Raw genomic sequence first — 11,524 nt, forward strand, 5'->3', positions numbered from 1 at the left:
GGGAGTTTAATGTTGTTCACCCATATACACCACTGTATTTAAGCAAACATCTATAATTAAGCAGTTATTGTTGTCTTTGACAACTTCCAAAGGAAAATCTAAGAACAATCCAAGGAAAAATAAATTCACTCCCAAAAGAAAATTTGAGTAAGGGTTTCTCTTTCCAGCTCCTAAAAGAAAAGCTAATTATGTCATATCATAAAATCATGAAAAATACTTCATTATGTCTATCATTTTTTTTTGGTAACAAATATATATATATATATGGTGTACTACATATTATTTCAAAACTTATTTACTCCTATAGTCGTATCAAAAAAGTGGATTTCTCTTTTTTTCTATTGAATACCATGAAATAAAGTTTTTCTTTTGAAGAGTCAATATAAAAATTGTTTAATTTTTTTTGGAAGTAGAGAGAAAGAAAAAAAAATAAAGTATTTCTTTTTTAATAGTCTGCGAGAGCAACACCAGTGGAGTATATTTTTATGTCATTTTTTTTATATTTATTTCAGGTTGAAAACATGCCCTCTTTATATTTTTGTTTATTGGGTTTGAAAGAGTGCGTTAGAATTGGAAATTCAAGATGACGTTAGATTGAAACAGTTGGCAGTTTCGTAGTGGGTAATTCAACAATTATACATCACTATCAAATTAGTTAGGTTAAACTGGACACTCAAGATGACGTTAGATAGGGACACTTGTTAGTTTTGTAATGGCTAATATATGTATATGTATGTATATATATATATATACACAACACTATATTATTAATTAGGATGTTTTCACAACAATGACAGTAGACGTATCGTGGACTTGACAGAGTTGGTAAGGTAACGATTTGAAAATCATGACGTTCCAGGTTTGAATTCGTTCATTTTTATTTTAAAAATAAATAATAATAATAATAATAATAATAATAATAATAATAAATAAATAAATATGACAGTAGACTATGCAATGAATAAATTTACATCACCAAAAATAAACCGGAGAGGATCTAACTAATTACTATTGGTCAACCCGGCATCAATAGATTTCAGGGCTTCTGTCCCAACAGTTGAGTTGGTCCATATGACTTCAAAGTATTTTAAGTAGAGCACGTATACTTTTAGTGAAAACAAATAACTGATTGGAGAGCTGAACGCCAATTTTTAAGCTTTTTGAGGTGGGATCCATTTTGGCGGAGAGGCGTTCCTTATGGTTATTGAATCATTTTTCTTTTTAAAAATAAAATAAAATAATATAACATTTGAAAGTCAAAAACATTTAAGTATTTTATTAATTATCATAATAACATCATCTTCCATTTATCTATTTATCACAAGTGACACATTCACGACATTAAGCCAGTATAGGCCCAAGAGGGGCACATGCCCCTTGGCTCCACCCACTATAGTATATATAATAATTTTTTGTATGTCCCTTAAAGTTTGTATTTTCTAAAATTATCTGTTGATTTTTTTTTTCTTTTTTCTTTTGCTATTTAAATTCGTATAATTTCCTTAAAGAAAAAGTCAAATTTTCCTTTTAAAATCAAATTTTACTCTCATTTTTCTTTCTTTTTTCCTTTCGTATTATTTTGCAATAATTTCTTTTCTTATTTGCCTCTTGCAAGGATTTTGTAATATTCATTGAGTTTTTTTATTTTATCAACACTGTGCCCCCATTTCCCTGCATATATATATACATTTATATCACAAACCCTAATACCCGATTCACACAATCTCTCTTAGTGAGTTCATAACAAGTAGCATTTGTTCTGCTTAAGGTAGAAAGAATGGTCAATTCAGCTGGATATTGTGTGTATTGTATGGGTAGAGAATGCGGAAGCTGCACAAACCTAGAGTAAATCAGACCCATACAGGCTTCGTATATGCCAAAGAGCTAAAAAGAAAAAGAAAAAAGAAACAAACAAAAATGTTAAAACCAATGCAGATTGTAAATTTGTAATGCTCCATCATGCCAAGGACAGCAGATCCACTCCAGTACTGGAGAGGGTTCAGCATACCCCGAACCCGAACGGGAGAGGATCCAAACTCCAACCAAGATACCAATTCCTGAAAAACTGTAGTTAAATTCTGCAAGCTAATTAAGTTAGCTGCCTTGTATCGCGGAAAACATCCCTATAAGTTAGCCCTCTTTAATAATACCATCATTGTTGCTATCAATTCATCATAAATCCGAACAATAATTAAGTTCCACCACCCTGTTATCATCATTACGTATGCTTTTAGTAGATAATAACTAGTCAATTAGACATTTCATGGTAAGGTTAAAAAAAAAATTAGCAAAGCAATAATGCACTTCAGAAACTTTGCATTTCACAACTAGCAATACAAGCACCTGTCTGGTGCAGCAGAATCAATGGCTGCCAACACCACTGCATAGGCTAACCAAGTCCATCAATGTTGAATATAACACATCCAAAGATAAGTAACCCAAAAATTTCCTACTTTCAGATACACCACTAGAAACATCTGTGTGCAGTCTGTGTTCCCCTGTGAATCCATCATCCATCACCAGCCACCAGGAGATGCAGCCTTGGGTATCTTCTGGGTCCACGTGTGCCACCAAACCAAGTGTTTCACCTTGCTCCAGCTCGAAGGACAAGCACAAAAAGTCCCTGTTCCCTTTCATTCCCACCAAAAGAGCTTCCTCATGCAGCCACCGAACTACTTGGCTTGCAATCTACAGTAAAAAGTTCATGTATGGCAATTTTGTTTAGGTGCAAGATCAAAATTGACTACCATAGGGGTACAAAAATATAATTATAAACATCTGCTATTCAATATGCATCCACCATACATTCATGCATACCCATTCACATTGATATATACATTTTTATAACTACTTTTATTTCAAAATTCTTTTTGGAAAAGGACAAGAAATACAATCAATCAAGGGATTAGTTAAAATCCACCGCTCTGGTGTTGATGACGCTTTGTTCGATCAACCAGGCTTTGCAAAAATTGAGTTTACTTGTCTAATTAAATCTCTTAAGCCCTAAAGTTGTAGGGTTTCTAGGCTCTATATAGATACGTCTAGTATTCAGAAAACCTAAATGGAGCAAGAGAGTACATGCATCATATAACATATAGCATATACAGAGCTTTTGGAGGGCACGCTAGCAATCTATTGCTAGAGATTTTGTTTTGCTTGTCGTTCATCATTCAAAAAGTCTGGTGAGTGATCATATAGTGTGTTCACAATCTATTGTTGTTGTGCCTACGACAAGTTCAACACAAGAGTCAACAGAGGTTTGGATTGGACGATTGGATCAGAGATCAAAGTGTTTGTGGAGAAGTAGATCCTATAAGGAGCAGAGATGTTGACAGAGGGAATGAAGGGTGACAATCGGACTTTTCTTCGTCTCTTTCTCCTCCAACACCAAAATAAATAAATAAATAAATAAATAGAGGAAGAGGTGAAGGAGTCGGCCGTGGAAAGTCTTGGGAAGCTTCCCAGATTAAAGGATGTGTTTCAAAACCCTACATTAAGGAACATGGCACTAACCAGGTTCATGAGCATTGCATAAATCTCTTTCTCGTACAATGGTTTTGACCTGACTCGACTAAATCTCGTGATTTTCCTCTTGGGGTTGTCATGCAAAACACGTGTGTCCATTGTGCTATTTAATTTACTTCTTTTTCTTTTACTGTTTTTTGGCTGTTTCATTATATTAGGGACTGAATGATGGAATGATCAGATTACTTTAGTACTGTGTTAGTTTAATTTTTAAAGAATCATAAATTTAGCTAAATTTCAAATATAAATTTAGCTAAATTTCAAAGTTTTTATTCACCCCCCTCTAGGTCTAGATCACGGGCCTTCCACAACTCAGTCTAGACTCTATAGTTATGGTCCTATAATTCTGCCCTGCATTATAAAAAAGAATACGATACATGTTACATGTGTAAAATACAAGTAGGACAAGTAAAAAGTTCACTCATATGATAACATCAGTCTCTCTCTAGATATTTTGAAACATATTATTTCAGATCTTTCCCTTCATCTAAATTTATTTCATATCTTTCCTTTTATCTACAAATTAGTGCATCTTGTGGTACATAATACAATAGAATACACATGGAAAATGCAAAACAGAAAATCAAATTAATTTATACAATATTTGACAGGATTACAGATTACTAAACAGTAACTAACATTTTATTGATAAAAGGAGCACCAATCTCCGTGTTAGCTTTAGAAGTTCAATATGTAAGTCTCATATTTACAATTATAAAATTTATGTGTACCATATCAGAAATTGTAGAAATAGACATACCTGCTGCAGCAGTATCATAGGAAGATCTGCCAAGTCACAGTCATATCTGTTCATAGAACAGATATTCTCACACTTCCCTTTGAACAGGCCAACAACATTAGGAGCACCTTCTCCTTCTACATTGATGCAATCATCATTTACTACCACCTTAGTTCGGAAATGTGACTTTACATCCTTCACGTGGTAGATGTCAGATCTCTGGGTATGATGTCCAGCATGAAGAATGGACTGCGGAACATTCATTGAGAGTGTCCACGAAGATGTCCGAGAATGCCATGTGGGATGGGATATCAAATGTACATAAGGAACCCTTGAAACCTAAGGTATCAAACAAGACAATAGATAAAAATGAACTACCAAGATAATGACAAACAAAAGAACTGTTCATTTTTCATTTTTTTCATTTGCTTTCTGATTCATAAAAAAAGTATAAAGCTAGTACCAGAGTTTCTAGCTCTGAAAGAACTTTGTTTGAAAAGATCCTGTGTGCCAGAGACATGCAGAAATGACCCAGAAGATTTTGCTCATTCTTCGCAGGTTGACCAGATAACTGAGCTCTACCAGAAGAAACTGATCTATCCTTTGCTCTTACAAACACATGTTCGTGAAAAATTTGTTGTAAATAAATTTCAAAACTAATTCTACTAGGGAATCCTAAATTCTTTTCTAAGTTGACGTATTTTCCATCTGCTAACTTTGACCCATCAGATGTTTCAAAAGTTATAAGCGCAGTTTCCAAATTTTGAGAGCTTGCATTATCTACTGTTTGATTATCTTGCCCAGATGGCACAAGTGAAATAAACACGGTGTCTCCTTGACCTATGCTCAACTGTAAGTAGTTTTCTCGTATACCAGTCACATTGACACCAAAGGATATGTTGAATGCTTCGCGATTTACCAGATCAAACACCTGTGAACAGATGAACCAATAGAAGTAAACGGCAATAAGTAGAAATATGAAGGCATTTAAAAACAAAGACAACACTCGCTTACCAGGGGGAAAAAAAAAAAAAAGACAATACCTGCTCCTCAAAGATTGTCCGATGAACTTTGCGGAGGACTGAGTGTGTTTCTTTGACACACTCATCATCACTTACAGGTTCGCTCTTAGTCTCCCTTGAAGGATCCTCAAGCGAGCAATCGGTATTCCGTTTACTAGATTCTATATGTGCACTAAGAAACCCAAATTGAAGAGACCGGCTTGAATTCGGAGGTAAATTTATTGCAAGCATCCCAGCTGGATCATGCTCTACATGAACCGTAGAGACAGAAGATGGGCGAAATATAGCTACTGGGTCATATAATGTATTGTCAAAAAGATCAATGTAGAAGCCTTCATTGCCAGGAGCAGAAGAGACAACGCGCTGCCGCTTAACTTTCCAGTTCTGCTGCAATCTATTCGCTTGTCAGAAAATAAGATGGAGGATGTGATCACATATATACTCTTATGAGCTATTATTGCTTACAATCTTCTTCAATTCATATATAAAAACCAAGGAATTAATAAGGAAAAAATATATATAAATAAATAAATATATATATATATATATATATATCACCATCATTTGTTGTTAGCTAATTAGAATTTTTGTGTCCGTATGAGAGAGGATGGTGAGATCTGCTGAAGCACTCACAGTAATATATCAGGCTTATGCCAGGACAAAATGAAAACAAAAAGGAAACTATTTAATTGCTTTACTGAGATCCAGTATGCAATATAATGTGACACCAATGTAGATGTAGAGTAGCCACTATAAAGATATAAGATACATTAGGCAATGCTCACCTGATGAGAGCACCATAGAATCTCGCTTCCCTAGCAACCTGCTGTTCCAATGCTTTGGCTGATTGCTTGAAATATTTTCCAAGATGCTATCAATCAAATGCAAAAGAAAAAGAAGAAGAAGTGAGGGCTTGGCCCAAAGGATGAGAGAAATTAGACTGGCCTATCAAAGAACTTTTTGGTTCTCCTCATCGTCCAACTTTGAGTTCATTTGCATAAATGATCTAACATAATTCAATTTGAAAAGTCAGGTGTTATACTTTGTGTATGCAAAGTTATACTAACTATGCATTCATCTATCACATATGCCATATTTCAAAGAGTGAAATTATAAACTTAAGGGAAAAAAAAGAAAAAAAAGAAAAAGAAAAAGAAAAAGAAAAAAGGAAGAGTACCCGGAAGCATTGTAGCTTGGTTGCCGTTGAAACGGCAAGGTCAGACAAATGTTCATTAGGTAATTGCTTTGGTCTGGTCATGCCAGCCACTGTCACTGCGTCATTAGTTTCTACCTGCACGTAGCAAATCAAAAGTAAATTATAAACACCAATCAGTTCTCATCACCTCTCAATAGTTCTGTCTACTATCGAACCCTTTTATGGTATTGCCGAAAACATCATACAAAAAACTAACCCAAGATCAAGCACCAATCAACAAACCTAAACTTACGTGAAAAAAAATTCAACTCAAAGCAAATTGAAAGCAAGAACCAGTTCAAAATCCAATAAAAAACACAAGTACCCGGAATTCCACAACTTAAAAACCCTGGTGTGTTCGGTTGTATGGAATTGGAGCCTTGGAATTGGAATTTGAGAGAAACTAAAAAAATTGACCCAAAATTTCTCAAATCCCACCAATTCTATCCAAGGCTCCAATTCCATGCAGCCGAACACACCCTAATTGTTGTCTAAAATACAAAACTAAAACCCCAACACAACAATTATATCTAATATCATCACTGGTCATCTGAACAACAAAATAATTAACTTCCGTTTACAATTTAATTCAAAATATTAACTCAACTAGAGTTTGTATTAAAACTAGTATATACTGTTAATCCACACACAAAATTGTAGATGGAATAGACATGAGCGACTCACGGTGTTGATAAGATCAATGATGACAGAAAGCTCTTGATGAGCCAACTGCAGATTCTCGACCATGCTCTGCCACGGCCATGGTTTTGTGGTTTCCTTTGAAGAAGAACTCTTCTTCTGCTTCTTGCTCGGGTCTGCTCTCTCCACGGCCCATGCAAAATCTATTCGCCTAATTAGGTTCACTCGCTTCTCTTCGTAACCTACATCACTAATATATATACATATATACACATCAATCAACACAGAACTATAAATAAATTAGAATGTAATTGAAATTGAAAGAGGAAACACGTACGAAGGGAATCGTTCGAGTCCATGTTCTTCAATGGCTTCTAATCGCTTGATTGGAAGCTTGTCAAGAGAGATTTCTAAAGATCCGTCCATTTTCCCCGACTTTTTTCCAAGAAAGTATCAGGGAAAATCTTAATGGAGCCCTAGGGGAAAGAAGGCAGCAGGGTGTTACTGTTAGCAATCTTTAAAAATACGAATGTATCCCCACACAACTGTGGGATTGCAATGGGAAATTATCTCATCGCCAGTAATAGAGATGGGCAAAAGAGTAACTTGACGTAGGTTTTAACTAGTACTCGTATAACTGTATAAGTAGTGTTTTTTATTGAGAAAGGGGTAGTCCAATTTGAAACCAGGCCTGAGCTTTACCAAATACTTAACTCCAGAATTCTCATTATATTTCGACTTATATCCAATTGGATCTCTTACTTATATTTTTATTCACCAAAAATATTTTATAAAACTCTTTGACCATCGAATTTGATGGATTCCCGAGTGGCTAAGTTGTATATTTTGATGACCTCCACCCAACTACAAGGTAAACTCACCTTCTAGAGGGAGAAAGTTGGTTTAAGAATCATGGCCTGCTTGGTTTGTAACTCTGAAAATAAGTCTCAAGAATTCTGAAAATATAAAACTTTTTTCAAGGAACTTTAAAAGACGATTAGTTTAAAATAGGCCTTTTTATAACTAAGTTTTCATAAACCAGTTTTCAGAAAATTGAACCAAGAAGAGTTTTTGTACAATTTTTTAATTTTCAATTCTTTGTAAACAGAAAACTGTTTTCAGATTTAAAAACCGAACAGACCCTGGATGTTTTTATTTTGGACTTAAAAATTCTTTCATGTATCAGAGTGGACTGGTGCACCAACAAATAATTGTGATTGGCACAGTATGTGATAAGTCCCGCCTCACAGTAACAGGTCTCACTTAATGGTGGCAATCACCACCCAAGGCCAGCCCTGAGATTCCAAATATTTTGAGAGGCCCTAGGCGAACTTCCAAATGTGAGGCCCTTAAGTTTCACATGGGCAAAAAAAAAAATAAGAGTGCAAAATTTTCAAATTCTATAGCTAATATAATTGTGCGCTTGTGCATTGTGCATAAGACAACTAACTAATAACTAGAAATTTATCACCACCAACAAATAATTGTGTGCCTATACAGTGTGCATAAGACAACTAACTAATAAATATAAATCTATAACCACCAATAAATAATTGTGCGCTTGTGCAGCGTGCTTAAGACAACTAACTAAAAACTATAAATTTTTATCACCACCAATAAATAATTGTGCGCATGTGCAATGTGCATAAGACAACGAACTAATAACAATAAATCTATCAATTAAAGAGTGCGAAATTTCCACAGGCACAAAATAAAAAATGAAGAGAACAGGTTACTAGAGATTAGAGAACAGAAAACTGCAGCTTCTTGTACATTCATTGTTTATATAGCTACTAAAATTTGATGATTACAGATGACAAAAATATGTTGAGATGAGGTGACTATATATATTATAGGAGGCTTAACTTGTAGTACTGAAGAAGTAGTGGGACTTTTAGGTTATATGTGGCCTCCACTATCATATATAGTATTGTCTCACTCTTTATATTAACTACACTACACTTTGCGTGTGTGTTTTTTGGGCCTTTCTTGATTTCAGGATGAGGAATCAACTTTAGTAGCAGTGATTGATTGATCATTGCTACAGAAGATCTGTGCAAATTAATAGAAAAACCATTAACTTTTGTTTTGTTAAAGCCTGCTCTTGATTTCCATGTGTTTGTACATTCTGCTGGCAAGTGCTTTGACAGTATTATTAACTGAAATTCTAGCTGAGCCAACTTCAAATAAAATTAAAAATGGTGGTTTGTATCCTCATATAAAAATAAAATATAAAAAAACCCTTGATTTGGCACTTTTAAGTAGGAGCATAATTTAGAGATCGAAAAAGTTAATTATTACCTCAACGGCTCAACCCACTAGAAGGGATCCTTAATTTTTGTAGGATTGAATGCGAAAATGCAAAAAATTATGAGGAAAAGGGGTATGGTTGCTGCTGTTGTGAGATTGGAGTAGAATTAGGGAGAGGAAATAAAAGAAGTACCTGCCATAGATTATGTACTCGATCGCCATGAAAGACACGTGTAGAAAAGCACACATTTATTAAAATACTAAGAGAACCATAATATATTCATTCAGCTTTTGATAGCCATCACATACAGTGACACACACACACACACACAAAACCCTAGTTTGGAAGCTACATTTCACTATTGGAACAAAGGTAAAGGCCCGAATCAAACGAACCAAAGTTAGAACAAATCAAATGATGAGATGAACGAAAGAAAGAAACATATATAAAAGATCGATTCATGCAAAAGGAGAGAGAAGAGAGAGAAGAGAGAGAGAGAGGATGAACATCCTTGTCACCTGAGGCGATAGCGTAGGCTGCGCCCTGCGGAGTGTCGAAGCAGATTGTGTCTTCTGAAACTTGCCCTAACTTAAATTTTTTTTTTTATTTTTTTTATATCCCCTATGGGCCTCAAAATTTGACGCCCAAGGCGACCAAGATTTGTTCTAACTTAAATTTTTTTTTTTTTTTTCATCCCCCATGGGCCTCAAAATTTGATATATCTTATTTCCTCCTCATTCGGTGACTACTGGACCAACAGAGAGTGGTACCGTCCAGCTTAGTTTGTTTAGAACTGGAGGCTGCCCAATCCAATGTAGTAGCCCAATAAATGGTAAAGTGCAAAATAAATATCCAAAGCTATTGCTCTTTTACAAATAATCCCTTTGAACTACAAATTACTTACCTAAATTATTAATTTATTACAATTAAGGACAAACACATTATAAAAGATTATTTTACCCTTTCTAATTAAATTTATCATTTCTTATTAAATTATTTTTATTATCTTTTTCTTATATAAATATTAATTACACCATTTACCTTAATTTTATTATTAGTATCAATTTATCATAAACAAAGGAAAAAATAAATAGAATTTGTAATTATCATTTTTTTAAATGATTAACTTATTATTAAAAATTTACTAGTTTAAAATTTTTTATAGTAAAAATTACTTCTTTTTTGTGCAATATATTCATAAAATATTAATAAATTACTTAAATAAAAAAAAAACCTTATTTTTATGCAGTATATGAATGAAAATTTAAGATATTACTTAAATTATTTTTTCAAAAAATTATTTAAGTGATTTATTTAAACAATAAATTTAAAAAATTAAAGATAAATTTATGCAAATTTGATCGGAAATATGTCATCATATTAACATGAATTTTTTTTTTTTCAAAATTACTTTCAATAATTAAAATAAATTAAGTGTAATTCAATTATAAAAAAAAGGTATTATGGGACATTTTATAACAAAACGTGATAATTTTAAAGGTAATTATGCACATAATATATTTCAAAAGGGATTTATGCAAATTCAGATGTACTTCAAAAAATTTTACACATCACCTAATAATAAATAATAATAATAATAATATTTATACCCCTCTCTTTCTCATGTACAGTGTTTATGGGAGGAATGGTCTCCCCTTGCTATGCTTTTAGGCCACAAAAATCCAGAAAAAGTGGTAGCCATTGAATGATCGAAATGTAATAATAAATTATTTCAAGATAAGAAAACACCCCCCATTAATGTCACCACCACCTCTAACAAACATGGCAACCCCACAATCTCTCTCATTAATTTTGAAAACTACCCAATTTCCACTTGAATAATTTTATCTATTTTGTCTATGTGGTAATGGTTGAAGATATGAGATATTATTATTTTATAAGCCACAACATTACAAAAAAATGAACCAACAAGGCCGTAGAGGCATACAAATTGTCCGATACAATTATTTTGATTAATGGGGCCATTATGATTCACCATAAAAATTGACACTCCAATTTGTCTAAAAGCCACACACCAAAACTACTTTATCATCGTATTAGTTTTCTTATACATTCATTCACACAAGCGTGTGATAAGTGGCGCAAAATAGGAATTAACTTTAAAGGTATAACCATTACCACATAGATTAAAA

The 11,524-nt window shown here is 33.6% G+C and overlaps 1 protein-coding gene across 3 annotated transcripts; it reads right to left on the bottom strand.

Annotated features, from left to right (window-relative positions):
* Nucleotides 1-2,284: 2,284 nt before the first annotated feature.
* Nucleotides 2,285-9,973, bottom strand: LOC132279936 (mediator of RNA polymerase II transcription subunit 17). Of its 3 annotated transcripts, none has more exons than XM_059782008.1 (9): nucleotides 9,890-9,973; nucleotides 7,458-7,596; nucleotides 7,166-7,370; nucleotides 6,464-6,577; nucleotides 6,072-6,157; nucleotides 5,308-5,680; nucleotides 4,728-5,195; nucleotides 4,286-4,603; nucleotides 2,285-2,688 (listed from the first exon to the last, which is right to left on the bottom strand). In XM_059782008.1, the coding sequence occupies exons 2-9, from the start codon at nucleotides 7,544-7,546 to the stop codon at nucleotides 2,362-2,364; spliced, it is 1,980 nt and encodes a 659-aa protein (XP_059637991.1). In that variant the 5' UTR covers nucleotides 7,547-7,596; nucleotides 9,890-9,973; the 3' UTR covers nucleotides 2,285-2,361. The 3 variants fall into 3 exon arrangements, with proteins under 3 accessions (XP_059637991.1, XP_059637993.1, XP_059637992.1); XM_059782010.1 differs by lacking the exon at nucleotides 9,890-9,973 and adding an exon at nucleotides 9,564-9,875; XM_059782009.1 differs by lacking the exon at nucleotides 9,890-9,973 and having other exon boundaries at nucleotides 7,458-9,875.
* Between the last annotated feature and the right edge of the window lie 1,551 nt (nucleotides 9,974-11,524).

This window comes from Cornus florida, unplaced genomic scaffold, assembly GCF_030987335.1.
Source record: "Cornus florida cultivar Cherokee Brave unplaced genomic scaffold, ASM3098733v1 CherokeeBrave_3.0.0_Hap2_Chr10, whole genome shotgun sequence".
NCBI classification, from domain to species: Eukaryota; Viridiplantae; Streptophyta; class Magnoliopsida; order Cornales; family Cornaceae; genus Cornus; species Cornus florida.

What these genes read in the sequence shown, in the direction of transcription:
- LOC132279936 (XM_059782008.1), bottom strand. Translation starts at nt 7,546, where the DNA reads ATGGACGGATCTTTAGAAATCTCTCTTGACAAGCTTCCAATCAAGCGA. An exon ending in GGACAATCTTTGAGGAGCAG is followed by an intron (nt 5,196 to 5,307) that starts GTATTGTCTTTT and finishes ATCTGTTCACAG; the next exon opens with GTGTTTGATCTGGTAAATCG. An exon ending in TTTCAGAGCTAGAAACTCTG is followed by an intron (nt 4,604 to 4,727) that starts GTACTAGCTTTA and finishes TTGATACCTTAG; the next exon opens with GTTTCAAGGGTTCCTTATGT.